Here is a 27,452-nt window from a genome sequence, read left to right as displayed (position 1 = left end):
CCTTCGCGAATCAACATGTAAGACAATAATCTCCCAATCATCGTCCTATCAGAGACCAGCCTGACCTCTCGCGGACGTCTGTGGCAGACTCGTCGTGGACGGTCGGGACGTAAGCCTTGCCCTTGTGCGGAAGCAGTCACAAAGGCAGTCTTGCCATTGCCCGAGCCTGCGTTCGTTGTCATCGGCGTTGATTGATGAGAGGAGGAGGTGTGCTAGTTGGTGCCCGTGTAACAGCCGGAGGCATGGGGTTCGAGGGTCGATCGAATCGTGTGTGAACGAGTCGCTTTTTTGCCATCTTCAGTATACTGAATGCTTCCAATCATCCGCTCTCGTCTCCTTTTTGTCCGTCAAATCTGTGTGTATGTTGAACTCCATGCTTGCTGTCTCCTTCTATCCATCGTCGTCCCGGACTTTTGCCTCGTGCACGCCGTCAATCAGGTGAGTAGGAACGTCGGCAGAGCGCGGTGGTGCGTTGATGTACGCTGGACTGGTGGTCAGCAAAAGTGCAAAGTAATGAAGCTGCTGTCAGAATCGGATCATTGCCCGTCGAAGGCTCGCTTGAATGACAGAAGGTCGGCTTGGAAGACATGATCTGTCATTAGTCTTTTGCATGTGTCTATCTATCTAGAACACCACTGGGAGCGTTCTTCAAGTCTATCATCTATAGCGCGTAGTCTACGCGACATCCTGCGTGATATCTCATAAATGCGAACGCGTCCTCTGATACTGCCATGAACCTGTCCATGGGCTTCGACCACTCCTATCGGCGCCATGTTCAAGTCACAAAACGGTGGCCTGTTTCTGGGAGGATTCTGCGCTTGATGAGAGTCGCAGCTTCTCTTCTCCTGTGTGCTCCAGAGCCTTCGATTCAGACTCTCACTGACCTCTTCCGCCACCTCGTCCACCGCGACCTCTGCCTCTGCCTCCACCTCGGCCACCGCCACCACCACGCCCACCTCCCCGACCTTCGCGCTCGCCACCTCCACCACTGCCAGTCTTCTCAATTCGCCCTCCTCCGCCGCCACCACCACCTCGACCCCCACCGCCACCTCCACCACCACGACGACCACCCCCAGTACGCTCAATATGGCCGACGTTCAACCCATTCACACCCTTGAGACCCATCTTACCAACAACCATCTTGTCGATCATAGGCGGCTCCGGGCATCCCATCGCCTCAGCATACGCATTGGCCTCTGCAACCAATCCATCATTGCTGAGCTGCAATTGCTTCGTGAAAGTCTTGTGGAATCCGAGCCATGCTTGGTACGCCTTTGACTTGGTGATCTCGTCGACTTGGTTGAAAGCGCCCTCGACAGCTTGTGCTTGCGAAGCAGCAGTCGCTGTGAGGTCGTTGGGGTATGGTGTGATGGGCAGCTGCCGGTTGACTCGGAGGAAGAAACTCTCGCGCTGAGTTAGGAGGATGATGGCGCGGCCTTCGTTGCCTGCGCGGGCGGTACGACCAACGCGGTGGACGTACTGGTCGCCGCTGGAGGGGAGACCAACTTGAATGACCAGGCTCACGTTGGGGAAGTCCATACCTCTGCCGATGACATCGCTGGCAAACATGATTCCAGCGGTTGCAACTTTGAATTCGTTTGTTGTGCGCGTACGCGCAGCTTGGGAGAGGCGAGACTGGAGTTGGAACACTTTAATGGCATTGTTTCCCGCGAGGAGGTTGGAGAAGAGCGAGTTCATCAGAGCGACACCGTTGGCGGTCGTTCCGAAGACAATGACCTTGTAATTAGTTGGACTTGCTTCGTACTCCTTCTGAAGCATGGCCCACAAAGCGGTGTACACATCGCCTGGTGATGGCACGACGACGCTGTGCTGCTGGACCTTGTCGATGGTTGGAGTTTCGTTTGGATCGATCGTGGACAAGTGGGTGTAGCCCGCCTTCAGGACCTTGGGTAGAACGCCCTCGATCTTCTTCGGCATTGTTGCGCTGAAGCACATTCCCTGCCATCCCGTTGTCTTGGGCGGCAAGCGTCTGAGAATGTCGGTGATGGCGATGAGGAAACCGGCTTCGAGCATCTGATCGGCCTCATCCAGGATCAAAGTGCGAATGTTGGAGAATTTGTGCGCAACATTGTCATCTGACAGATAATCATTCAAACGACCGGGTGTTGCGACCACAACTTTGGGATCTCCGGACATGAATTTCTTCAGATCGCGTTCCTTGCTGGTACCGCCGTACGCCGTGTGAACCTCCATTCGCGGCTGGAGTTGAGTGGTCAGGGCCTCACATTCCGCGGCGATCTGGAGCGCAAGTTCACGGGTGGGTGACATGATGAGAATGGCGACCTGTCCTCTGGGCACATTTTGCTGCTTGAGAAGGGAGTGTATCGAAGGAGCCAAGAAAGCGATGGTCTTTCCAGTTCCTGTTTTTGCTTGGACCAGACAGTCGGCGTTGAAAGATGGCAATTCGGTCAGGACTTTTTGTTGGACTGGCGACATGAATTCGTAGCGCATCGTTTCTAGTCCACGGAGCAGAGAGTCGTTCAATTTGCCTTTCATACTGCTCCATGGTTGCGCATTTTGTGCGCCCAGCTGGGATGGATCCATCTTGTCGGTGGTCGAAGATGGTTGTATGGAAAGAGGTTGGTTGATGGGTGTTATTTGTTGAAGTGGGCCCTGGCTTCCCAAATGGAGAAACTTCCTTTGTAGTAGCGCGCGGGAGCTGACATGGCCGGCCCGTAGTCCGCTAGTACGCCTCAGGCATCTATATCACTATTGATGAGCGATTTGTCCAGAGCAGCTCCCGGAGCGCGAAGATGCCGCATTCTAGTCCTTACCGCTTCACGAACGTGATGACCGCAGTCGCTGGCATGTCGAGAAGTGGAAGAGCGCCGTGCTACCGAACCAGCCTGAAAGGTGTCGTTGTGTTCATCTAAGTAGTGGGATGCAGAAAACAGACAGGAGGAACAGGGAGACCTGTCAATCGTCCTTGGCGGCTCTCTATTTCACACTTGTCGCTCGCGAATACCTTTCTCATCAGTCTTTACCAGGCTAGATGGCCTTCAGCGCAGCAAACGACATAGGCATGGCAACGACAGTGGTTGCCTGCCTGACCTCGTGTGCCTCGTCTTACGGCACCGGTGGAGAAGTGCTGACCCCGCCATCGATGAGCACCTTCACGGTTCCAGCTTTCGAGGCCTTGGACGTGCTGTTCGTCTGCCAACGTTGACCTGGATTGAAAGGGATTGCATGTTCGGGCGGAACTTCGGACGACTATGACTGCACTGGAAGGCGTGCGAGATATCGGCTGGCACCGATCGAAAGCGGCAGTTCCAGTGTGACCGTATCTGACGGCGGTATGAATGTGTTTGAACGCAGTGTGAGGGCGGTGGGCTACTGTGTAGGCGAAATCGCATTTAGCATTCGGTATCAACTCATTGCGCTGTCATGCTATCCACCGTCCAGCTCGAGCATTGAATGGAGGGAGAAAATTCCTTATCAGCTCACGTTTCCCCTGCTACAGTAGAACTAGACGTGGGTGGGCTGTGACTCCACATCACCCCCAAACCTCCACCGACATCGCTAGAACTCGACTTCACCCTGCGATTCCACCTCCAACCACCACTTTTCCGTCGTTTCTCTCTTTTCTGCCGCATGATACGCTGCCCCTCGATCAACATGCAGTCCATCGCTCGGCCGCTGCGAAATCTGGCCCGCCAGCGCCGCCATGTCCTCCTCAAACAGACCGTGACGGCCACGCCGTGCCTACGCCGCCAATATGCCACCACACGCGCTCAGAACGAAAGCTCCGCCCGATCCGCCGTGATCAATGTCCTCAACAATATCGGCTCCAAACGAGAAGTGCAGCAATACCTCGCCCAATTCACCTCCGTCTCCTCGCAGCAATTCGCGGTGATCAAGGTCGGCGGTGCCATTCTGACCGATTACATCGATGTGCTATGTGCCTCGCTCCGCAACCTCAACCAGATGGGCCTGTACCCGGTCATCATTCACGGTGGAGGCCCACAGCTGAACGATCTGCTCCAAAAAGCCGGCGTGGAGCCACAATACAGTGAGGGAATTCGAATCACAGATGGAAAGACTTTGGGAATTGCTCGCAAGCTCTTCTTACAGGAGAACTTGAAGCTGGTGGAGGCATTGGAGTCATGGGGAGTTCGCGCCCGCCCAATCACCTCCGGTGTCCTCATGGCAGAATACAAGGATAAGGACACCTACCAATTCGTGGGCGAGGTCAATCAAGTCAATGCTGAGGGCGTGAGGGCTGCCATTGCTGACGGCTACATCCCCGTCCTGACATGCATGGCCGAGAGCGAGGATGGGCAGGTCCTCAATGTCAACGCTGACAAGGCTGCGGCTGAGCTTGCCAAAGAACTCGTGCCGTTGAAGATTGTATACCTGTCTGAGAAGGGTGGTCTTCACAACAAGGAGACTGGCAAATTGATCGAGGCTATCAACTTGGACGAGGAATACGATGCGTATATGAAGATGCCTTGGGTCATTCACGGCACTCGCAGCAAGATTCGGGACATCAAGACATTGCTGGACGATCTCCCTCGCAGCTCGAGCGTGGCCATCATTCACCCCGAGAGCTTAGAACGCGAGCTTTTCACCCATTCTGGAGCTGGCACCTTGATCCGCCGCGGGACCAAGCTGCTGCAAGCCTCCTCTCTGAAGGAGTTTGGCAACCTGGACAAGTTGAAGGAGACTCTCGTTCGCGAGCGGGAAGGCCTCGATGCTGCCAATGTGGTCGACGGCTACCTTGAGATCCTGGAGTCGCGGCCTTTTCGGGCTTATTACGACGAGAGTATGGAGGCACTGGCCATTGTTCTTCCACCTCAAGAGGGCTCCACCGCACTTGGCCACCTCGCTACATTGACCATGACACGGTCCGCATGGCTGTCCAACATTGCCGACAACGTCTTCCAAAACCTGAAGCGCGACTTCCCCAAGCTCGCGTGGACTGTCAAGCAAGACGATGAGAACCTGACATGGTTCAGCGAGAAGGCCGACGGTTCGATCGCCCGTCAAGGTGAAGTGTTGTTCTGGTACGGCATCGAGAGCCCAGATGAGGTCCGTGAACTCATGTCGGAATTTGTTCAACACGGTCGCCAGATGTTTGGTGACATAAACCTCGAATCTCAGCTGCACCGCGCCGCAGCTGCTGCCACTCGAATTCGTGCACGTGCGGCAGAGCTTGGAGGTCGTGGTGCGCAGCAGTCGCGAGGCTTCAGCACAAATGCCCGACCGATGAACCGTTCTCGCTTCGGTGTCCCTGCCCGGACCCGGAACTACACCACCACAAACCCCAACCCACCTCTCGGCATCAAGAACCGGGAGAAGGACTACCCTGCCAAGGTTGCCCTGATCGGAGCCCGCGGCTACACTGGACAAGCTCTTATCGACCTTTTGAACCGACACCCCAACATGGACCTCTGCCACGTCTCATCACGCGAGCTTGCCGGTAAGAAGCTCAAGGGCTATGAGAAGAAGGAAATCATCTACGAGAGCTTGTCGCCAGATGATGTTCGTAGAATGGCAGAGAAGAAGGAGATCGATTGCTGGGTCATGGCTCTGCCTAACGGTGTTTGCAAGCCATACGTCGATGCTATCGAAGAGTCCGGCCACAAGGAAGCCGTCATTGTGGATCTGTCAGCCGACTATCGGTTCGACTCGAAGTGGACGTACGGTCTGCCAGAGCTCGTCCAACGAAGCAAGATCGCGAGCGCCACCCGCATTAGCAATCCCGGATGCTATGCTACCGGTGCGCAGCTCGGGATCTCCCCGCTCGTCCCCTTCCTCGCGTCTGCTCCTACCGTGTTCGGCGTGTCTGGTTACTCCGGCGCAGGTACCAAGCCGTCGCCCAAGAACGACGTCAAGGTTCTCACAGACAACCTCATCGCCTACTCACTCACGGATCACATTCACGAGAAGGAAATCTCCAACCAGCTCGGAACCGAGGTCGCCTTTATCCCTCACGTCGCAGTCTGGTTCGCTGGCATCCACCATACCATCTCGCTTCCATTGAAGGACAAGATGGCCAGCCGAGACGTGCGCCAATTGTTCCAAGACCGTTACGATAAGGAGAAGCTGATCAGGATCACCGGCGAGTCACCCATGGTCAAGAATATTGCTGGAAAGCACGGAGTGGAGATTGGAGGATTCGCTGTGCACTCTAGCGGGAAGAGGGCGGTGATCAACGTCACCATCGATAACCTGCTCAAGGGTGCTGCGACACAATGCTTGCAGAACATGAACTTGGCGCTTGGGTACGCAGAGTACGAGGGCATCCCGTTGGAGTAGACTCGGGTCTGTGTAGTATAGTCGTTGCGGAGGCGAGGAGGCAAGGCGTGATGGTCTTGTCCACTGCTGTTTCAAAATGAGCGTTTTAGCTGTGTGCGTGGCGAGTGTTCGGGAGTTGATAGATCTGGTCCTAGTTCGTTGGCCTTCACAGGCGAGCTGGATGCTGTTCAAAGTTGTTTCCATACATGTCGCATTGAGAGTCTTCAATATACAAATCGCCAATCGTGATGTTGAAAGCCATCGATAAGAAAAGTTGGAGGTGACGTCGTCTGGCGCGTGCAAGACCTTCCAAAGTTCCATCCCGGACAAGTCAACGGAAAGATTTCGTCGCCATTCTTCCTACCAAAGTATATGATGTATTGTCCTAAGCCATGAATGCCCTGCATGGCCTTCCTGCGCCCTCACCTACATTACTCCGATTCCTACGATCTCAGCTCGAGCTTCGGGCGCCGAATGCAACGCCATGCGCCGTGAGATCGCATCCTCGACTACGCCAACCACGATCATGTCGTGCTCTCACATCCATACCATCATTCACATCTACAAATCATGACAGAATACCTACCGAATCCCACGCTCGTCACTACAGCAATGCGACTCCCCTGCGAGATGGCTTCTGGCGGAAACTACGGCCCCATCGAACCGCACAGAACCTACGATCCGATGACCTCCCATCTCTCCCCGGGTTTCTCGACGACAGTGCTGGCCTGGGCAGAACAATCAAGCCGAGCCATGAGCTGAAGCTAAGATGCACCGAGTTCGACGAGAATGGCAGCGTCGTGCTGGTGAATGGAGAGTTTCGAAAGAGCGAGTTGATCCAGAAATACTCCCTCCTACCACGAGACTTGCGCAAGATCGACAGTAGTGTGTTGCCGCATATTTTCGTACGGCAAACGGCGATATTGATCAATCTGCTTCATCTGCGATGCCTGATCAAACACAACCGCGTACTCGTGTTCGATGCCTACGGCTCGACCGATTCGGTCGCTCAAAGCTCGTTCATGTACGATCTCGAAGGCAAACTGCGGCAGCGACAGGGCATTGCTGCAACCGGAAATCTACCTTACGAGTTCCGCGCGCTGGAAGCAATTCTCCTGAGCGTCACACAGGGGCTCGAGACCGAGTTCGAAGGAGTACGGGAGCCCGTGGTCCGAGTCTTGCGCGAGTTGGAGGAAGACATCGATCGACACCGACTACGACACCTCCTCATCTTCTCCAAGAAACTGGGCACGTTCGAACAGAAAGCCCGCCTCGTGCGCGATGCGATTGAGGACCTGCTCGAGGCCGACGACGACCTGGCCGCCATGTACCTCACCGAAAAAGCTCAAGGCACAGAACGCGAAGACGAGAACCACGAAGAAGTCGAGCTGCTGCTGGAATCGTATCACAAAGTGGCCGACGAGATCGTGCAGGTGTCCTCCAACCTGGTCAGCGCGATCCGTAACACGGAGGAGATTGTGCGCGCCATCCTCGACGCCAATAGGAATAGTCTCATGCTGTTGGACCTCAAGTTCAGCATCGGCACGCTGGGCATAAGTGCTGGTATGTTCATCGCTGCGCTTTACGGTATGAATTTGGAGAACTTTATCGAGGAGACGGCGTTTGGTTTCGCGGGCGTGTCCATTGCTTCGACGATTCTTGCGGTTGTGGCGTGTATTTATGGATTGAGGAAGCTGCGTAAGGTGCAGCGGTTGTCCATGTGGGGTGGCGGTGGGCTCAATAAGGAGAGGAATCGAAGTGCGAGAGGGAGCTGGAGGGAGATTGAGACGCCGATTGTTACTAGTGACAAGGTCGATCAGCCACTTGCCGACGCTGTTGCTGGAATCAAACGTGCGGATCAGTTGAAGCTGTGGAAGAGCGCGCAAGAAGAGCGACTGAAGGCGATGGCAAAGGGAACGATCACCACGCAAGAGCCTACCAAGTGATTGCAAGATTTGAGGTCTTATCGCAAACAACTACCCTACTCAGCTCGGCTCTAATTCTACTGGGAGTCTGTACAAAGATCTCTGGACTTGAAAGGCATAGCGACGGCGTTTTACTCTCTAGATTTCTAGCGGTGTATAGCAACTACGATGAAGTGTCTCTGCTCGGCTTCGGGCCCTTGTACAAAAAAACGCAGCTGTGTTTGATACATTGAAGCAGAGTGAGTATGTGTGGGCTGCTGAACATAGACTCTCGAGATGAGCAATACGGTGCCTATTAAATGTGGAAACATTGGCGTTTTTGCGTGTTCAGGAGAATTGGTGGTCTTTTCATCGTGCGGACAAATTGCCGACAAATGGCTAAGATCGTGCTCACTATTTTTGGGCACCCTCATCACCAACAACACACTTTGTGGAATTCTTTTCTTGCATGTACATCTATCCCTCTTCGGCGCAGCCAGACCCTTCCCCATATCCTGTTCAGCGCAATATTTGATAGCAGCCAGCAATTTCTGATGGTTCGGATCGTCTCTCCTACTGAATTTGACAAGCTGAGAATGATTCGTGTCCAAGGATTCAGCTCGGTATCCTGACAGTGAAGCTGACTCCTGGCCAACGGTACGGACGAAGAACATGCCTCTGCGCTTCTCAAAGACCGACACGACGCGAGGAAAGAGTCGATCAGGCGGAACAACTTGTCGAAACAGCCGGTCCAGTTCTTCCAGATATCGGGAACTGACCTGAGATGCAAGTGGCGCTAGCGGTACCGGCCTCCATGTCTGGTGAGCCTGATGAAAACAATCCAGACTGGTTTACGAACACTTGCCAGATGTTCTCATACGTTGTGCTCCTTGCTGTAGTGATACAAGTTCCGCTTGTGATGCTTTATGTGGTATTTGCTGCTATTGGCACGTGGGTCGGCTGGCGGCAGAAGAAACGCCGTAATCCAGCACTTCAAGGGCGAATGCCAGGGCAAAGAAACCGAGCGAACCCCAGAGGTGCAGAGATGGGCTCGAACGCAGATAGCGATCAGGCTGTGTTGGGGGCACAACAGCACTGAGCGACAATGGACACCTACGTCAATTTCAGAATTTTCCCGTCCCCGATGCACAGATTCCAACGCGGCCGGCGAGGTTCCCGACCAGCCGTTGGTGGCACTGATCAACGATGGTGATATTGTTCACCACGGCTCCGCTCCCTCGTCTCCAACAACCTTCGCATGCACATCCTTCTTTGGCGCGGTGGCGACCTTGATGAGTTCTTTCGCGCCTTCTCTCGGGTCCTTGAAACCGGAATTGTTGTTGAGGTTCGTAGCACAGTATCCAGGACTTAATTAGACGTCAGCGTGCGCTCCCAAATGATAGAAGACAGATTGGCTCACTCGCTCGCTCCCACAACGAAACCTTCCTTCTCCAGAAGCTTCGCATAGTGCAACATGATCATCGACATGGCCGTCTTCGTGCTTCGGTAGATTGGGTACATTTCCGCCGAGTAGTTGTCTTCTCGGTCCCTAAGAATTGTCAAAAACATGCGTACACAAGTACAAGTCCTCGAAAACTTACCATGCCCACTTCAAACTCGAAAGACCCGAGGATGTGAACGCAATCCGCTTCCCATCCGGCGCCTTTGACTTCTTGAGAAGTGGAAGGAACGTGTCCAGCGTCACCGCCGCGCCGAACAGGTTCGTGTCATACATCTTTTGATACTGCTCTCTCAAGGACCCCTCCGCCGTGGCCACACCGGCATTGAGCATGATAACGTCAAGGTAGCCATAGTCAGACTTGACCTTGTCTGCTGCCGCTGCGATGGAAGAGTCGTCTGATACGTCGATCTGAATCGGAGAGACATTTTCGGGTCGTGCACCGGCGGAGGCATCGTCTTTGAGGGTGGAAATTGCGGCTTCGGCTTTCTTCACATCTCTTGATCCGAGGAGAATGTGATATTTGTTTGTTGCGGATAGTTGTTGAACGGCGTAGTAGCCTAGTCCTTGATTCGCGCCAGTGATGAGGACGAGGGTTTTGTCGGCCATGTTGACGGCCTTGATTGGTTTGATGAGAGTTTTGTTAGTGAACCCTTCGGCAGAATCCTGTGGGTGATATATATTCGAAGAAGTGTGTTGAGTTCCAGTTTCCTTTCAGAGGCGCATCAATGGATGCCTTGGATTTGTAAGTGCTTTGTAATTGTTCGAAGCATTTCCATCAATAATTGATACGTCACCATGAAGCACATCATTTTACGGCTCGACGCCGGCTAAATTGGATGAATGTGTGATTTTGCTCACAACAGCACGATCAACAAGTAAATTCAAAGTGATGCAACAAAACTTCAGAGTGACTACATACAGTTCGAGCGACACTTGGTGTGATCTCGGAAAACGCCGCCCTGCCTGGAACCCACAGATCTATCCCATTCGCTCCGACATGCAAAGACAGAAGTCATCGAGCTCATTACGCCAGTCATAGCTGTTCATAACCGCCTGGCTTACACACCCTGAGAGTACGACCGCGTGTTGAAGTTCGACAGAGGAGCAGTCAGTCCAGCCCACTCAAATGGCTTGCCATCTCCGCGGAAGACATCCCATCGGTTGAGGTCCTCTTCCTTCGGGTTCCTCACCAGGAAGCCACCATCTGGGCAGCCATTCTGGATGAACCGCCTCTTCTCTTCGCTGCGGACCGTGATATTGCAGGGAAACGGCTTGGCCATGGTGATGACAAATGGATTTGTCTCGTACCAGGGAACAGGGTTGTCGTAGCCTGCGCGGCCCTCCTTGCGCTTGATATCGAACGCCCACACCAGAGATGCGATGAGGGTGTACAGCTCGGTCATGACGAGATCGGTTCCTGGGCATGAGCGAGTGCCATAGCCGAAACCAGGATCGCCGCGGAGAGTAGGATACTCGGTGAGTGGCTCCTTGTAGGTCGGCCACGAAGGCTCGAGCCAGCGTTCGGGTCGCCACTCATTGCCTTCAGGGTATGTGGCCTCCTCTCGGCTGATCAGATAGTGGTTGGCGTGGACCATGGCGCCCTTGGGAATGAAGTAGCCGTCGTAGACATCGTCCTCGGTGGTGATGTGCGGCACACCAAGAGGTGTTGGTTGGCGCCAGCGGAGAGTCTCTTTGCAGACTGCGCGGACGACAGGCAAGTTTGGAATGTCTTTCATGGTTGGCAGTCGATCTCCACAAACGCGGTCGACTTCTTCCTGGATGCGAGGCAACCACGACGGGTAGTGGCAGATGGCTGTGAAGAACGAGTGAAGTGGTGAGCCGATGGTGGCGATGGCGACGAAGGAGTTTGTGCCAACAGCATGTGCTGCCTCGTGTTGATCCAGCTTGCTCTTCTCCATACCCTTCTCGTTCTCCAGCCAGATTCTTGACCATGACTGCCCTGCAGTACCTGCCTTCATCCGAGCCATGACATCCTGCTGTGCCTCGTAAAATGCCTCCTGCATGATCCGCTTTCGTTCGGCTTCGGCTTTCTTGAATGGAGAGATGGCGGCCGGAAGATGCATGAGGAATGGCAAAAGGTTGGGAAGTGGTCCTTCTGGTGATACGGCTTTGAGAAGCTGAGGTACGACGGTGAGAAGCTTGGTGCCGTGCTTTGGATCACCCCAGGCGATCGTGGCGACCACGCGAGCGCAATGGGTGATGATACTTTCCGACCATGTATCAGGAGAGTCGAGCAGACGTCGAAGAGTGTGTTTGTTCTCCGTCACAGGTGCATCCCAGAAGCCGGCTTGAGATGAATGTCTCATGATGGTGTGAATGAAGTTCTTGTGTCGCCAGAAGTTCTCGCCGATCCCCATGAGTGGCAGAATCTCCGAGCCACCTTTCACTCCGACAGCTGCTGGAAGTTCGTGTCGGTCACCATAAAGCTTTCCGCGATGGACAAGAAGGTCTCGGGCAATCTTGTCATTTTCGATCCAGATGTGAGTCACTCCGAACGTGAGCCACTCGTAGATTGGGCCATACGACTTGTGGAAGTCGCCGAAGTGCCATGCTGCCTCTGCTCCAGAGATTGGGATGCCCCAGAAACGACCAATCCACGGAATGCCTAGTGGCTATCGTTAGCGGAGGTCGGTCATGGCTCTTGTCGATGGACCTACCTGGCAGCTTGGGAAGCGGTTTCGCACCAGCCGGCAATTTCTTCTTCTGTCCGAACAGGCGGGTAACAAGAATGATGACCAGAAGTGAGAATCCAAGGACAGCTTTCGAATTGAGTATGGAAAAGTCCGCTGGAATAGGCGTGTCGACGCTCACTGGCTCCAACACTGTGGCATTATCAATCGATTGCTCAAACGCATAGCGCGAGGGCTCCTGAGCGGCTTGGACGACTTGAGACATGGCGGTGGGGTCAATTGCTGCTGGAAGAAGTGCGGCAAGGACTGAGAAACAGCGGACGGGACATATACCTACCTCGCGTATTCCGGCAGGGACGATCAGCATGTGGCATGCATGGTCCTGGAAATAAATTCTTGGTGTTGCAGTCATGCTGACCGCGTGGGAATTTGGGGAGCCGACACAGATTCCGGTGGTGCCATGGCTTCGACTGGCACCTGCGGCATGCTGGGCGCAGCCTGGCAGTTCAGCTAAGTTAACAGTAGCTAGCTTCTGTAGGCTGACCAACACGATGGTAAGTTGAGAGGCAAGTAATGGTCGATTTGCGTTTTCAGCATTCCAATAAGTCCGAAGAGGACCATTTGTGTCCAAATGTTGGTATGTCCGCCATGTGTTACTCCGCATTGCTCGTTCAGTCGAGTGGGTCCATGGCCAAGCAAATGTGACGATCATAGATGTGGCATTTCCTCAAAGGTACCGTCGGATCTCAAGGCTGTACAACCTCAGCAGCAAGGAAGATGTGCAACGCCATGCCAAGCCGAGCATCGGTTCCTATCCCGTTCCTCTCATCGCTGTTGTGGTGCCCGAGAGATTTCGATGCGACTCCCACGCACTTCGAGCTATGATCATTGCTCGCGGCAAGGCACGCGGGTAGGTACAGTGCGCCCAAGACACCCTGCTTGGCGTAAATCCAGTGGAGCAATCTTGCCGAGTCCTGAGGACCGCGTTGTCGGTCTCCGTGATCGTGCTGGAAGATCGCTACATGTGCAACGCCATACAGCGCGGACTGAGCGAGTCCCATTGGTGCGACAGTTTCATTAACGCGCTACGCGAATTGCAGTGATTTGAGCCCAGTCGATAGTCCAGAGACGGCGGCAGGCAGGAATGCGTGTCAATGTAGAAACGGCTCCGTGGTCCGGAAAGTGAGAGAGGTATTTTTAACCTCGACTAGACCCGATTGAGATATAGTTCAGCCAACTTTTAGCGCCAGACAGGCATTTTCGGACTTCACATGGTCAGCCTCCTGCCAGATCACCACTTCTCACAACCTGAGATCCCACAGATGTTGTTCAACTTTGGCCAACATGAGCACCATCCCTGCACACTTTACACTCACGAATCCCGTGCAGTTCGCAGCGGAGATCGTCCTTCGACCGAGGTGAACATCAAAGCCCCATGTCCGTTCCGGTCCCGATCACTCGGTGTGTCTCGCCATTAAAGGTGGAGTCTGTTCTTCATGGCACAGGATGTCAGTAGGATAAGGAAGCCGGAGAATTAGGAACCCGATACATAACACTCGCTTGTTGCGGACTGCGAAGCTGCTTTCCTCTTACTTTTTCTTGACCTTCCTATCGCTTGCTCACCATCATTTCGCCATGGCGCCAGCTTCGGAAGCAGGACTGAATGTGCTCATTCTTGGCGGCGGTATTTCCGGACTTACCACCGCCTTAGCTTTGACCAAATTCGCCCCGGAAGGCAGCGTTCCCCGGATCAGAATATTCGAAATCCGTCCGGAGTTGGCCACGATCGGAGGTGCCGTGAACCTGACCCCAAACGCGCTTCGCATGCTGGATCATCTTGGTGCTCTACCGATCATCCGCAAAAACAACTACGGGCGCGACATCGACTTTCTGGAAGTATTCGATGCACACTCCGGAAAGCTGGCAGAAACCAGTTTTCGCGGACCAGATGGTGATGGGATTGGCAATCCTCCCTACAAAGCACTCCGCATCACCAGAGGAGAGGCATTGAAAGGAGTGATTGCCGCCGTGGAGCAGCACGAGAACATCAGCATCACTTGTGGCACCCGAACAGTCAAGATCGATGAGACCGCAGACGAGGTCACCATCCATTTCGAGAACGGCGAGTCAGCTACTGGAGACCTTCTGATGGGCTGTGATGGCATTCACTCCGTGACCAGGCTGAAACATGTCGAGCCAGAACGTAAAGCGACCTACTCCGGTGTCTCTAACGCTTTCGGCTTCTCTCCGATCGCGAAGGACTTCGAAGTTCACTTTGAATGTACCGCCATCAATTTCGCTCGCCGTGGAATGCTACTGACCAGCTTCCATTCCCCCGAGGCAGACTCGGTGTACGTCGGCGCATTGATGCAGGTGGAGGACATCGGATCTCGAGATGGCTGGAAGTCTGTCGGAGCAGACGCTGAGAAGACTCGAGCGCAGTTGTTGGAGCGATTCGGCGATGCGAAGATACCTTGTATCAGGCCACTGATCGAGAACGCCAAGGACTTCTTCCTCTGGCCGGTCTTCACTCTGACTAATGGAGGAAAGTGGTCAACGGACCGAGTGATGCTGCTTGGAGATGCCGCAGTGAGTCCAGGCACTGTCTCGATTCAACCCACTGGAGCTGACTCTATTTTCCCAGCACGCCATGCCGCCACAAGGCGAAAGCACCGGCATCGTCTTCGAAGACACCGTCCTCTTCTCCCGCTGCCTCACCCGCTGGATCGAAAAAGGGAAGCCCAACACCATGAAGGAGGCATTTAACGCATACGAGAATCTCCGAAGGAAGAGGATCGATACTGCGTTTGAAGAGTCGAAGAATGTTGTGAAGACTGTCTCTGATGCAGGCTGGCTTGGGCACACCATCAAGACGTTTGTTGTGCCGTGGTACTTGTGGTTCACCAAGAACTACCGCGAGGCGCACTTCATTGAAGATGTTACGACGACTGATATTGGATACGATTGATGGTAATGCCATATGCAGACATGAATCGATAAGCGTTCAGATTGGCGCTGTGGGAAACTCTTCTCTCTGCTGCATAGCATCTCGATATGCTCTATATCAATCCAGACGAGTCATCAACGCTCCAGCACAAACCGGGTGGCGCATGCAGAAAACGCAGCAGGATGACAAAACTGAGGATATCTTGACGCCCAAGCGCTCAGAGACGGTCACCGACGGGCATTACATTGGCGAGCGGAAGGCTTCCAACGTCCCCGCTAGATAATGAGCATAATAGACAAGCGTGGGATTCAGTACATGGCGCTTTGATTGATGATGCTACAAATTCACACACAAGGATTTCTCAAAACAGTGAAATGGCCTGCCGGGAGAGGATTTGACATGACGATCCTCTCGGGACAAGGTCAAAGGTACTGAACAGAAGCAGAGAATAGTGAAGAGGACGCAACAGACAAGCAGATGGGCCATCGACTGTTCCATCAAGCAGGTGCAGAGCAGTTGGTAGGCGTGAAGATTCCGAGATTGGCCATCCAGGCACCACTGTTGAACTCGGAGTAGACGGTGTTGATGAGTCGAGTACCATCACCGCCACACTCAGTCTCCATCACGATGATGCCGGTGACTTGCTGCGGCTCCTGACCGGGCCCAGCGGACTTCCAGCGCAGAGTGACGGCGTCGCAGGTGTGCCTGAGCGTGAAGCATTAGTCAACTGCCGACGAGGTGGACCGGATCGGAGGGTCACTCACCAGATGTTCAACTGCTCGAACGGGATCGGAGGCTGAGCGCTCTGGCCGGCTTCAAAGTCCGCTCGGCTGGAGAAGGTGGCAGTCCCGAGCTGTGGTCGAAGTTAGCTGACGATTCAATGTCATCATAATTGTGCTACACATACCACCACGGGCGAGTTTGGACATCCGTTGTTGATGAGCTCGATGACACTGTCAGAGTAGTCGACAAAGTCCTCGGTGAGGACCGCGTTGGCAAGTTCGTCAGAGTAGGCGGCGATCAGCTCCTTGAAATTGTCGGCGACCTGCTGGGCCTGCTCTTCTGTCATGCAACCATCATTACGAACGACCTTCTCACTCGAACGCTTGACAGTGCCCCATCGTCGGACACTTCCTTCGGGAGCAGCGAGCGCGAGAACAGCGCAAAGGGAGCTGGAGGCCAGCAAAGCCGTGAAGGAGCGCATGGTTGGTGTTGGTGTAAAGTTGCGGAGAGTCGGAAGCCGAGAAAAATGGATTTGTAGTATGCTGTGTCAACGGAGATGGCTCGAGTGATGCAGTGCTTACAAGGCAGAGCTAGCTACTTGCTCCGGGTCCAAGGACTTTATAACATTGTCCAACGCCCTTGCGCCTTCACGTTCTCCGCATGCCAGCAGTGTGTCCACCCTTGCGCGTGCATGGCATAGACAATGCAATTTCCGGTCACCAAACTGGCATGCGGATGATGAGTCTCAGCTCTATGGAGTGGTCATCATCATGCATTCGATATTGGGAGTGTGCATGGATGAAGACACTTTGGGGCTAATTTTGGGTCATCGGTCATGCCTCGTTCCAATCGTGAGAAGGCGAATTAGTATATTCAGGATCTGAAGTCCCCCGGAGAGATGGCATAATCCTTCGGCTAGGATAAGGTTGTACTGCATGAAGTGCTTCACAGCGTCAAGCACCTCGGCCAACGTGCTTGACAATCTTGTGTGATGGCTCGTGCAAGTCCAGTCCACGACGACAAATCGGCCAAAGCGTAATAGGTTCGAGTGTAGGCTCTGCTTTAACTCAGCTAAGGTATCTGATCTCTCCCTTGGTTTCCTCGGGGAAATTGAGAAATTGAGTCGATGTCGTCAGCCCGGAGTGGCGTGCCAAGATATCAGAGTGAGACCGGCTCCCCAAAATATGGAACGCAATGAGTACGAAACCAGACCTGCTGCTCGGTTATGAAGACGGCCCGGGTGGCGTCGAAAGCTGATGCGAACCCGGCTCTCGCTTGAGTTTTCGCATATATTCGACCGCTCATGCGTACGAGATCCAGATTTGCCTGTTTTGGATTGGACCACGACCAGTCGCTGGCTCGGCCGACTGTGCTGGCAAGGCCAAAAATATTCTGTCCAGAGGGCCCATTCAGGAAGTGGACTTACCGTGACTGCAAATGATCACAGACCAGAACATCCAAATCTTGCCTGCAAGGTCAACGGGTTGATCGAACCAGCTCGCCACGAGATTTTGAACACGCACGTGCACGAAGAATCTCCTGAAAGGCGCGCGAAGCGTTACCAGAAGTCCGGCAACTGACGTTGAAACCTGGCTGGGCAGTATTCGTCCAGAATCTGCCATGTCTGTTCCACTGCGTCGTGCTCATTGGCGTCAACATGCAAAACCCCGGCCGAACTTTGCCACCTCATTTTGTTTCGCCAAGCTTCGTCTTGCCGTATGCTCCGCCCATCTTCTTCCGCTCCTCGAGCGCCAACCGATAAGGTGGAGCAGTGGGCGGTTGCACTGGATCCAGACTCACGTGTCCCTCAGGCAATTTGTGACTCGCATCGGCATCAAAAGCGCTCAGATCTCCACAGGCCAAGAACGGCGCAATCCATCTGTTCTTGGCTACGTTGTCGTCCGCAGTATCCAAGAAGAGCTCGGTCACGCCGTCCTCTCGGTACCGCCGTGGGCTTTCAAAAGGCTCAAGTGACGACGCCAATTTGGACTGCATGGGCTGCGTCGCGCCCATCGGATCTTGCAAGCTGGCCGTGAAGCCCTTCGGCGGGCGAAAATTCGTGCAGACGATGAAGGCCTCAACACTACTTGCCCGACTACTCCTTGGCTTTGAGACTGTGACACCTTCAAACACTGTCTTCAGCTGTGCGTACAGTATGTCGACATCCTTGCCGCGGAAGATCTTGGCCACAAACTTGCCGCCGGGCTTGAGCACGCACAACGCGAGGTTCAGCGCCGCCCACAAGAGCTGAGATTGGACGTAAATGTCCAAGTCGTGAAGTCCGGTCACATCCGGCGCACCGTCTGAAAGCACCAGATCGACAGGGTGAGACGCTTCAGTCGTGGCAAGAGAGGCGTCGTAGTCCGGGTCCAGGGCTTTGAGCAGGAGTGGAATGGTAGATGGATGCGTGATGTCGGCTTTCAAGCAGGTGATTCCCTCTAGAGGCGACATCGGCTGCAGGTCAATCGCAACAATCTTCACGTCCTGTCTAGGTTTGGCACTCGGTGGTGTATCGATCTCGCCCGAAGTCGATGCTGGATCAACCTCGCGAAGACGCAAAATCTCCCGATAGCGCTTGTCTTCCCAGGCCGCACGCCCAATCATCTCTCCTTTGATCAATATCCTCGACAGAACCTGTGACCAGCTTCCAGGTGCCGCGCAAAGATCTACGACTCTCGTAACCCCTTCGAAGAGATTGAATTCTTCATCAAGTTGGAGCAGTTTGAAGGCGGACCGGGCACGCCAGCCTTGTTCTTTTGCCAATCGATAGTAGGCATCTCGCTTGTCTTTGGAAGACTTTCCCATCCTGTTATCCGATGCATGCGAAATGCATGCGGGTGTGTGAGGTGGAAAAGGCGAGATAACTTTAGCTTTGTGCAAATCCGAAAGTACAATTCGATACGGAGAGCGAGAAGCGCGACATGGCCACAATGTTAAACATTGGCACGGGAGTGCCGAGTCATGAGGTTTGGGAGATTGAATATGGAATCATGTTCAGACGGCTATGTTTGGCAACAGCTTTCTACAAAGGTGAGCTGCTGTCTTCGACCACCATGTAATACCACCTGGAGTTACCCGTCGTTTGCTGTGCTAAGCTCGCAAACCATGCCTACGTTGTTGTACAACACTATACACCGTGCTTAGCCCTGTGTACACATTCTGAATATACACATTCTGAATGCCTCATGAGTACATATCATCGAACTCTTCCTCATCGTCTTCTACCACGACCGGAGGCTCTTTCTTTTTGAGCAAGACTTGACGATCCATGGGGCAAGTTGGATTGAGCTTCAGCCACGGAGAAATGCACTGGGAGAAAGTCAGCAAGGGACCACAAAAGTCGTAGACCAGTCTACAATGTAGTCAGAACATACCTCCAAATCGAAGATATGGTCCTTGTGGCACGGCAATCGCACGACGAGTGGGTGCGGGTCTGCGATTCGTCAGCATTTGCCAGCATTTCGCAAGTGCATCTCCAGACGTACCTTCGAGGAACGGATTGGCGCAAATTGGACAGCTCTGATCGGGCTTTCGCTCCAGCTGCTTTTTTGGTATCCGTTCTAACTGCGCAATGAACTCGTCCGATACACCCTGTCTGGGCGTCAGCACATCGATGCTCTTGTTTGTGTCCAAACTTGCAGTGCCGTACCTCTACTTCCGTAGGAGGATGCTCAGCACTATCCATCAGACTCTGCACCAGGTTTCCCAACAGCTCGGAGTTTCCATCGTCTTGCGTAGCTCCTCCTGTTCTCATCATCTCGAAGGCATTGGCCAATGTTCTGAACGCTGCGCTAACATCCTGTGGCAGAGGTAGGGCATTCGAATTTTGTGGTTGGCGAGATCCAGACGTGTCTACGAGATCGAGGGTGCTGAAGAATGTGCCCAGATCAGGCCGACGTCGAACGGGCTCTTGTCGTTGGTCCGCGGGGATGTTGTGTTCAACTGTAGGCGTTAGCATGTTTTCCAACAGTGATCCACAGCAGTGGCAATACCTTCGTAGCCGGACATATTTGACACAGCACAGATCGTTGAGCGGTGTTGAGGTGTTCATCGTGAGAATGTTGCCTTCGTTTGTCTTGTTCGCATCGGAGACATCGCAGGCAGCCGAAGCCACGCGGAGCTAGATCCGCATTTAAAAGATCAGCCGCCAGCGCGCTCTCACCATAAGAAGCATTTCCACGTGCTGGGAATGTATGCCACTGTCATCAACGCAGATGTGCGGGGCTCGCAGAAAATGGACCGGCGAAAGGACTGCATGCCGATTTTCTGGTATACATATTACATATCCTCCGGGGCAGTATCATGGAATGCCAGACTTCGGATGAAAAACGCCGAACTGCTCCTGGCCAACGTCGTCTAAGAATGCCCTGAACATGCCTCCACAGTTATGATCAAAGACGACATGCCCTTGTCCATTTGCGTCTAGCTCCAAGCCAATAATACCGCCTTCGCCCTCGCCGGTCTTGTGCCAACGATCACCAGCAGAGCGCTGTAGCTCGCCATGCGGCCCGGCAATCGCCGTGACTGCTTGCTGTAAAGTCACTCCGCTGCTGTGTGCTCGACCAGAGAACGGAGCGGCTGAATGCGTTGCAAAACGTGCCATTGCCGCGGCCGTGCGAACGGCTGCAATCCTCAAGAAACTGTCACCGTTGCCAGTGCCAGACATACCTACAGCTCGGTATCCTATTTGTGGATTCAAGGAAGGAGGAGACGCAGCGCTCAGGCGAGGTGCAATACTCGGCAGGCAGTCGCTCAGCAATGCACTCATTTGAAACAGCGGCGCCGGAGAGATCAAGGCCGGAGGATCCTTTGGAACGTCCCATTGCTCTGCGAAGAAACCCGCTCCCAACGTAGGTGTATCTCCTATTCTCCCAGGCAGCTTGTTTGTGATCCCTCCTGTGGACGTCGCGCAGCAGATAGCTCCCGTGCTGTCCAGAGCCACTGCTCCCACTGTGCCTTGCGGAAGATATTCCTTACCATCCCAGTGAATGTCACTAACACTTACACCGTCTTCAGTAAAGGCCACAGGTGCTTGTACAGCGGCATCAGACGCAGTGGATTTCCCGTCCACCTCTCTTTTCATTCTCTCATATGTCTCATCGTCGTGAGCAAGGCCCAGTCCTCTACGGTGCTCATCCCATCTCTTACGAACCCAGAAGTAGCTCGGCTTCACTAGCTCAAGGCCCCACTCTTCTGCCAACTGATCACACATCTCTCCGGCAAGCTGACAATGTCCCTGGGCTCCACCACCATCCGGCAGCTGGCCCTTGATGAGCATTTCCCTTGCAAGCTTGATCGGACTCTTCGCCTTTGTAACACGCATCACTCCGACACCTCTTTTGTTGTAGCCTTTGCTCACCATGACTGACGCTTCGAGCTCATGCCTGCCCTCTCGAGTATACACCGCTCCATGGCCGGCATTGAAAAGCGGATTGAGCTCTAGCAAGGATACCGCATACGTTGCAACGTCGAGGGCCGAAGCACCAGAGAGCAGCTTCGCATTGGCCTTCCTCAGGATCCCGAACAAAGCTTCGCGATACTCCTTTTGCGCCTGTGGTGGGAGGTTGTCTGGCGTGATGTTGCCGGCACCACCATGGAGAATCAGTCTGGGCTCGATCCGGCTTGATTTGAGCAACTCCATTGAAATGGCTGTCGATGATGGTATGGTAAGAAGAGACGATCGTTCTGTTGACGAGGACAAGGATTCGGTTCCTTGAGCACCGGAGATACTTTTACCCGGGACCTCACCTACGAGCACCCTTTGCACGAGATTCCATCAACTAAGCAGATTTCGGTGGTCGCACACGGAGTAATCGCCAACGCAAAGGCTCTCGCAGGTTCAGGCCAGTCCACGCAAATGAGACTCGTAGCTATGGCCGAAGAGATCGTCGACCGCGTCAGAGCAGCCTGCAAAGCCTCCGCTCTGGCAGAAGCGGGGTTCATATCGTGTCAACCGAAGTACCTTGGCTATCTATTAAAGCGATGTTCTCTTACGTTTGAGGGACTACCATCGCATACGGTTTCTCGTCAAGACTGAAGAAGCCCGAAGAACTTCACAGGAACAATTCGCATTCATCTACCAGCACAATGTCTTACGAAGCCAATCTGTTCATCAACGGCCAGGTGAGAGCTATTCCAATGCTACAGTGCCGAACATGGATGGACTCACGCGACCTAGTACGTGCCATCATCGAGCGGCGAGACGCTTTCTATCTTCTCGCCGAACGATGACAGTCTCGTCACGGACAAGGTTCAAGTTGCCTCGGAGCAGGATGTTGACAGCTGCGTTGCCGCCGCCAGAGCTGCGTTCCCAGCCTGGAGAGATACTGCTGGTCATAAGAGAGCTGCCGTAAGGAGTCCCAAGGGCAGAAGGTCTGCAGCGGTCCGAGAGACACAATCTCGGGCTACCTCCGTTCTCCTGCTCACACTGCACACTCTCGGCCACTGAGAGGGAATGAAGTCTGAGTGGGACTACGGAGGCATGCTGGCAGGTCTAAGCCGGCTCTTGCACCTTTCGAGCGATCACTGATCCTTTTTTCCACCGTTCTAGATCATGCTGAAGTTCGCCGATCTGTTGGAGGCGAATATTGAGAAGTTGGCCAAACTTGAAAGTGCGGCAATGGGTCAGCCCATCTCCGTGGCGAAGAAGTTCATCTTGGGTCCAATTGCTCTTTGGCGGTACTATGCTGGCTACGCTGGTAAAGTCGCGGGTGAGAGTTATCCTCCGGACGAGGACGGAACATACAAGATCGTGTCAGTCCATACCTCTCTCACGTCGGCCTGCCTCTGCTAAAATGCTGTAGATCTTATGAACCGCTCGGGGTCTGTGCCGGCATTTGTGCTTGGAATGTGAGTGGGATGGATCTGAGACGCTTCTAAACTCGTTATGCTAACATCTCGAAGGGCAGCCATGTATTGGCTGCGTGGAAAATGGCTCCCGCGATGGCTACTGGCAACACGTTCATCTTGAAGTCGTCGGAGAAGTCGCCTCTTTCTCTCGCCGCCTATGGAAACTTAATCAATGAGGCTGGGTTCCCTCCTGGCGTGATCAACATCATCACCGGAGCTGGCCCGACTGGCTCCTTGCTAGCAAGCCACATGAAGATTGACAAGATTGCTTTCACAGGATCCTCGGTCGCTGGACGAGCAGTCATGGCCGCTGCAGCCAAGAGCAACCTCAAGCACGTCTCTCTCGAGCTGGGTGGGAAGTCGCCAGCTTTGATTTTCGACGATGCCGACTTGGACAATGCCGTGGAGCACAGCTCAACTTCATTCCTACGAAACTCGGGACAGATCTGTTTTGCCGCGAGCCGTGTCCTTGTCCAGGAGAACATTGCTCCCAAGTTCATCGAAGCCGTCAAGACTGCATTCGAGAATGCGGCGAAGCTGATGGGAGATCCAAACCTGGAAGAGACGGCGTTCGGACCACTCGCCGACAAGAAGCAATTCGAGCGGGTCATGAGCTTCCTCGATGGCGCCAAACAAGAGGGCGTTCAAGTCCTTGTTGGTGGCGAGCGCAAGGGTGACAAGGGCACATTTGTACGTTTGCAACCCATTTTCGACGTGCGTTTGGCTAATGACACAGGTCACGCCAACGATCTTCCTCAATCCGGATCTAAACAGCAAGGTCTATACAGACGAAATCTTTGGTCCCGCAATCAGCATCAAGACCTTCAAGACCGAAGACGAGGTAAGAAATCGAAGTGCAGAAGGCTTCAAAGTCCGAGACTATCTCGGACGCCGGGCCTTCGTCCACTCCACACTGTCTACGACATCCGCTGACCTTATACACTTTGCTTTCCAGGCTATCGAGATGGCCAACAACACATCCTACGGGCTTGGCTGTGAGTCAAAAAAGACTCCCTAGGCTAGAGACGTCACACAGCTGACTTGCTTCCTCCAGCAACCATCTACACATCCGACATTGCTCGTGCTCTTCGGATTGCAAGCAAACTCGAGGCCGGTACCGTGGGTATCAACTCAGCGTTCGCAACCTCTCCGCAGACGCCGTTTGGTGGCTTCAAGCAGTCTGGATATGGGAGGGAGTCCGGAATCGAGGTGAGCTTCTTCAGACCCGCCATGCTCTATAGCTGCTGACCACTTGCATGTCTCAGGGCCTGAAGAACTACCTCCAACCGAAGACGATCCATGTGAACATGAACGTGCCGGCAAAGAAGTGAGCACCGACAGTGCTGTAAAAACAGTGGTGCATGGTGTTCGCAGTCGGGCTGCAGCTTCGGCTGATTGTGAGACCAATTCTGAATCGCACAAAGCCGCTGTTCGTAAGCGAACGATCGGGATGGCCACGCGCGAGGTACACAGTCATTGTCACTGCACGAGTGCTATGTCTTAGCTTCTCTTAACTCTAGTATTGAGATTGTCGGGCTTAAGCTGTTGTCATGCCTGTTGCAATTCTTCACGAACACTTGTGCGGGACATGCATATTATGGTCACTCTGCACTCGAACTGCTACACGGATACTTGTTTGAATGCAGGAGGGTCGTTAGCTTGCATCATATGAACATCCTGTCGCTTCTTCGGCGAATCTTGAGCTTCGAGCAGCAGCCACCTCTGTATTACTGGCGACGAATGAGCGACGAAACACGCACGCTTCAAAGCGAAACCAGTTGTCAGGAAACATACTTCGCGATGTCGATCGCGAAGTTGGACTGGCGTGGACGGGCAAGTGTTTCCAACAGCGTTGTGCCTCACCTCGGGTTAAGTATTGAATCGTTCCTTTGACTTGAGAATCGTATTCTACCTCTTCGTCCTTCATACTTGCCTTATCCGGCTCTGAGTAAGCATCATATCGCCTATTGTACCTATTCCTTCCTTGCGATGGCATCTTTGAAAGATAGAATCCGGAGCCTGATCAAGAGAAGATCCGGCAAGCAGCCAAACACAACCATTTCGAAAGAATCACCAACTGCGCGAACGACCGAGAACACCCCTCCTACTACAGCTCCGGCTCAGCAAAATCTCCAACAACAGCAGCCTATACTCACGCAGAATCGTGCGACAGCACCTGCTGTTCAGGCAGCTACTACCAGTGGCACTTTGCAAGTAGCGCTTGTGAACCAATCGAACTCGAGCCAGGTGTTTGCCTACATAAGTATATCACTCCAATCATACCCAGAAAACACATGCCACAGCGCTGATAAACGACAGCTGGTCAAGCAATCGACAACAACAATGCCCTCTTCCTCCTCCAAGCAGACGCGAGGACGCCGTACTACCCGTCCAGCCCTTCCGCGACGGGAGCATCTCTCAGTACCAACGTCGCCATCTCTCTGGGCGCTCCCGGCAACACAATCAACGCGACCATACCTCGACTTGCCGGTGGCCGAATCTGGTTCTCCGTGGGTGCGCCGCTGACATTCAAACTCAATACCGGCCCAGGCCTGGTCGAGCCATCGGTCTTCAACCCATCGGACCCGAATTATAATGTCCAATTTGGCTTCTGCGAATTCACTTTCAATTCAGCGCAGGTCTTTATCAACATCTCTTACGTCGACTTCGTCAGCGGCGTCCCCGTTGCACTCACTTTGCAGGACACTGATGGATCCAGCAAGCATGTGGGGGGCATGAAGAGCGACGGATTGGCGACAGTCTGCAAGAACCTCCGAGCTCAGACCGCTAAGGATGGTAGACGTTGGAGTTCGCTGATTGTGCAGAAGAACGGGCAAGATCTGCGGGCGCTGAGTCCGAATTCTGGTATCACGTTGAATCCGGATTGGTTCTCCACATACTGGACGGACTACGTCAATCGAGGTGATTTTCAAGCTTGGAATGTGAGGACGACCGACTGACATATATGTAGTGTACAGTCAATACTCGTCTAAAGCCTTGACCGTTGACACCCAAGCCTCTTTTGGCGAAGTTCGCGGCCAAGTTGATGCCTCTGGCGCTCTGAATTTCGGCGCGGGAGGTAGCTTCAAGAAGCCGACCAGCGCGGACATCTTTGGCAATTCCACAGGTCCGTTCGCGACGGGTGGCAACAGCCAGACGAACGCTATCATTCCACGGCTGGCCGCGGCCTTCAATCGGAGTACCCTGCTCCTATCGGACCAGGCGCCGAACGGAACCAATCCAAACCAGTACTATCAGGATGCCACGACCAATGTGAGGCAGCCTTCACCCGTCGCCAACGAAGCAATGCAGCTGACGGGTTTTGTAGCATTACTCGAGGATCGTCCATGCAGTAAATGTCGACGGTCTGGGCTATGCTTTCCCCTACGATGATGTGACTCCCGATGGAGGTATGAAAGTCGCGTTGCGAGTTTGAGAGCCAGTACTGACTCCTGCGCCAGGTAAACCACAAGAAGGTGCCATATTTAGCTTCTCGCCCGCCAAGCTGACCGTCACCATGGGTGGGAACAATGCGAAGGCCAGCTGAGAGATTTCGTGGTCATCGTGAGAGGGAGAACGGTCAAAGAAGTCAGAGCTGCGATACTATATGCAGTATGACTCCGCCGTGATTGGTCTGCCGCGTGGGAGTGTTGCGATGTCCAGTATTCTGCTTCAATTATCGGAGATCATGCGCCGATATCCTGTTTTAGTCGCCGAATGGGTTCAACGCTGCCCGAGTATTTGAGACCAGTTGGCGCCTCAAAGCTTCCTTGCGAGCCTCTCGCGCCGATTTCGCAGTTTTTGAGGATGCTGTCTTCGGCCTGGGAGTGCCAAAACCTGCTTTGTTGCTAGCATCATTTCCTTCACTACCAGAGCCACTTTTTCCGAACCCTATCAGCTTTGCGCGTAGTCGGTCGGAGTCGTTCTCCGGTAAAAGTTCCATCTCGGTTCCAATGCGAGTCTTGATGGCCTCATCTGCTTCTGCCTCCCGCTTCAACACTTTCCGGTCGTGGCGAAAGCTTTCTCGTGCCCGCCGGTTGGCCCGCCATGGGTCATCCCAGTCCCGATCTCGCGCTTCATATAGCTCTTCGATCCGTTTAGTATTATCCTTTACCAGAGCTTTCTCTGCTGCTTTGCCCTCGAGGTTTGCAAATGCATCCTCTCGCCGCTGCTCCCGCTCCTCGGGGGTCAAAATTGGTACTCCATTCTCGCCTTCTCTCACACGGTCTTCGGAATCTCCGTAGTCTCTGGCTTTGCCTCCCTCAGTGACCACATAAGCTGTATTCTTAGGGTCCGTCCTGATTTCGATGATCCCACTGCACGCGGTGTGCTTCATGCGAAAACACCAGATCGGAGTCGAGTGGTAGTGGCCAACTTTCTTCTTCTCCGCGTTGAAGCGTACGCCCTGCCCTATGATGGCGTGAGGCTTACATGTGTGGCACCAGACAGCGTATGGCATCTCGAAGCGAACGGTCTGTAGGCCATTTCGGAGTGTTCCTGGAGCTCGTCGCTTGTGTAAGGCGTTGCCACTTGTGGTCCCTTCCAGCTCGGGTGGCACATAGCGGTTGAAGCCTTGCATGGCGCTGACTGCTACGATGCCTCGCCCATGCAAGAAGTGTTGTCGTTGTTTAGTCGAGTGTGAAGATGTTACACATTCA

The 27,452-nt window shown here is 53.8% G+C and overlaps 12 protein-coding genes across 12 annotated transcripts; 5 read left to right on the top strand and 7 right to left on the bottom strand.

Annotated features, from left to right (window-relative positions):
- Nucleotides 1–390: 390 nt before the first annotated feature.
- MYCGRDRAFT_109102 (uncharacterized protein) lies at nt 391–2,593 on the bottom strand (the record flags this gene model as incomplete). The annotated part of the gene is made up of 2 exons (XM_003852930.1): nt 391–482; nt 885–2,593. 2 exons carry the CDS (start codon nt 2,563–2,565, stop codon nt 391–393), a joined length of 1,773 nt encoding a protein of 590 aa, XP_003852978.1.
- A 999-nt stretch (nt 2,594–3,592) lies between these two features.
- MYCGRDRAFT_104147 (uncharacterized protein) lies at nt 3,593–6,464 on the top strand (the record flags this gene model as incomplete). Its single annotated transcript, XM_003853383.1, has 1 exon — nt 3,593–6,464. The coding sequence occupies one exon, from the start codon at nt 3,613–3,615 to the stop codon at nt 6,277–6,279; it is 2,667 nt and encodes an 888-aa protein (XP_003853431.1).
- Nucleotides 6,465–6,983: 519 nt separating this feature from the next.
- MYCGRDRAFT_22400 (uncharacterized protein) lies at nt 6,984–7,994 on the top strand (the record flags this gene model as incomplete). The annotated part of the gene is made up of 1 exon (XM_003853384.1): nt 6,984–7,994. A coding segment is annotated over one exon (1,011 nt), but the record flags the coding sequence as incomplete, so codon positions are not given.
- A 1,387-nt stretch (nt 7,995–9,381) lies between these two features.
- Nucleotides 9,382–10,230, bottom strand: MYCGRDRAFT_85689 (uncharacterized protein; the record flags this gene model as incomplete). The annotated part of the gene is made up of 3 exons (XM_003852929.1): nt 9,382–9,529; nt 9,583–9,750; nt 9,803–10,230. 3 exons carry the CDS (start codon nt 10,228–10,230, stop codon nt 9,382–9,384), a joined length of 744 nt encoding a protein of 247 aa, XP_003852977.1.
- A 452-nt stretch (nt 10,231–10,682) lies between these two features.
- On the bottom strand, nt 10,683–12,540 carry CYP-36 (putative P450 monooxygenase; the record flags this gene model as incomplete). Its single annotated transcript, XM_003852928.1, has 2 exons — nt 10,683–12,250; nt 12,303–12,540. 2 exons carry the CDS (start codon nt 12,538–12,540, stop codon nt 10,683–10,685), a joined length of 1,806 nt encoding a protein of 601 aa, XP_003852976.1.
- A 1,069-nt stretch (nt 12,541–13,609) lies between these two features.
- MYCGRDRAFT_71081 (uncharacterized protein) lies at nt 13,610–15,243 on the top strand (the record flags this gene model as incomplete). Its single annotated transcript, XM_003853385.1, has 2 exons — nt 13,610–14,864; nt 14,920–15,243. The coding sequence occupies 2 exons, from the start codon at nt 13,911–13,913 to the stop codon at nt 15,241–15,243; spliced, it is 1,278 nt and encodes a 425-aa protein (XP_003853433.1).
- Nucleotides 15,244–15,719: 476 nt separating this feature from the next.
- Nucleotides 15,720–16,426, bottom strand: MYCGRDRAFT_41315 (uncharacterized protein; the record flags this gene model as incomplete). The annotated part of the gene is made up of 3 exons (XM_003852927.1): nt 15,720–15,927; nt 15,987–16,075; nt 16,136–16,426. The coding sequence occupies 3 exons, from the start codon at nt 16,424–16,426 to the stop codon at nt 15,720–15,722; spliced, it is 588 nt and encodes a 195-aa protein (XP_003852975.1).
- A 1,205-nt stretch (nt 16,427–17,631) lies between these two features.
- On the bottom strand, nt 17,632–19,987 carry MYCGRDRAFT_109098 (uncharacterized protein; the record flags this gene model as incomplete). Its single annotated transcript, XM_003852926.1, has 6 exons — nt 17,632–18,751; nt 19,139–19,254; nt 19,320–19,378; nt 19,431–19,536; nt 19,595–19,887; nt 19,938–19,987. 6 exons carry the CDS (start codon nt 19,951–19,953, stop codon nt 17,632–17,634), a joined length of 1,710 nt encoding a protein of 569 aa, XP_003852974.1.
- Nucleotides 19,988–20,245: 258 nt separating this feature from the next.
- MYCGRDRAFT_40961 (uncharacterized protein) lies at nt 20,246–21,586 on the bottom strand (the record flags this gene model as incomplete). Its single annotated transcript, XM_003852925.1, has 3 exons — nt 20,246–20,502; nt 20,542–20,939; nt 20,997–21,586. The coding sequence occupies 3 exons, from the start codon at nt 21,584–21,586 to the stop codon at nt 20,246–20,248; spliced, it is 1,245 nt and encodes a 414-aa protein (XP_003852973.1).
- Nucleotides 21,587–22,123: 537 nt separating this feature from the next.
- Nucleotides 22,124–24,125, top strand: MYCGRDRAFT_41337 (uncharacterized protein; the record flags this gene model as incomplete). The annotated part of the gene is made up of 8 exons (XM_003853386.1): nt 22,124–22,294; nt 22,496–22,698; nt 22,749–22,794; nt 22,849–23,484; nt 23,531–23,635; nt 23,750–23,789; nt 23,849–24,003; nt 24,060–24,125. Coding segments are annotated over 8 exons (1,422 nt in total), but the record flags the coding sequence as incomplete, so codon positions are not given.
- A 658-nt stretch (nt 24,126–24,783) lies between these two features.
- Nucleotides 24,784–26,362, top strand: MYCGRDRAFT_71071 (uncharacterized protein; the record flags this gene model as incomplete). The annotated part of the gene is made up of 5 exons (XM_003853387.1): nt 24,784–25,057; nt 25,114–25,716; nt 25,766–26,067; nt 26,123–26,204; nt 26,256–26,362. The coding sequence occupies 5 exons, from the start codon at nt 24,784–24,786 to the stop codon at nt 26,339–26,341; spliced, it is 1,347 nt and encodes a 448-aa protein (XP_003853435.1).
- A 489-nt stretch (nt 26,363–26,851) lies between these two features.
- MYCGRDRAFT_104143 (uncharacterized protein) lies at nt 26,852–27,415 on the bottom strand (the record flags this gene model as incomplete). Its single annotated transcript, XM_003852924.1, has 1 exon — nt 26,852–27,415. A coding segment is annotated over one exon (522 nt), but the record flags the coding sequence as incomplete, so codon positions are not given.
- Between the last annotated feature and the right edge of the window lie 37 nt (nt 27,416–27,452).

Source organism: Zymoseptoria tritici, chromosome 4 (genome assembly GCF_000219625.1).
Source record: "Zymoseptoria tritici IPO323 chromosome 4, whole genome shotgun sequence".
In the NCBI taxonomy this organism is placed as follows: domain Eukaryota; kingdom Fungi; phylum Ascomycota; class Dothideomycetes; order Mycosphaerellales; family Mycosphaerellaceae; genus Zymoseptoria; species Zymoseptoria tritici.
Note: the sequence above shows the minus strand (reverse complement) of the source record. Positions and strands in the feature narration are given on the sequence as shown.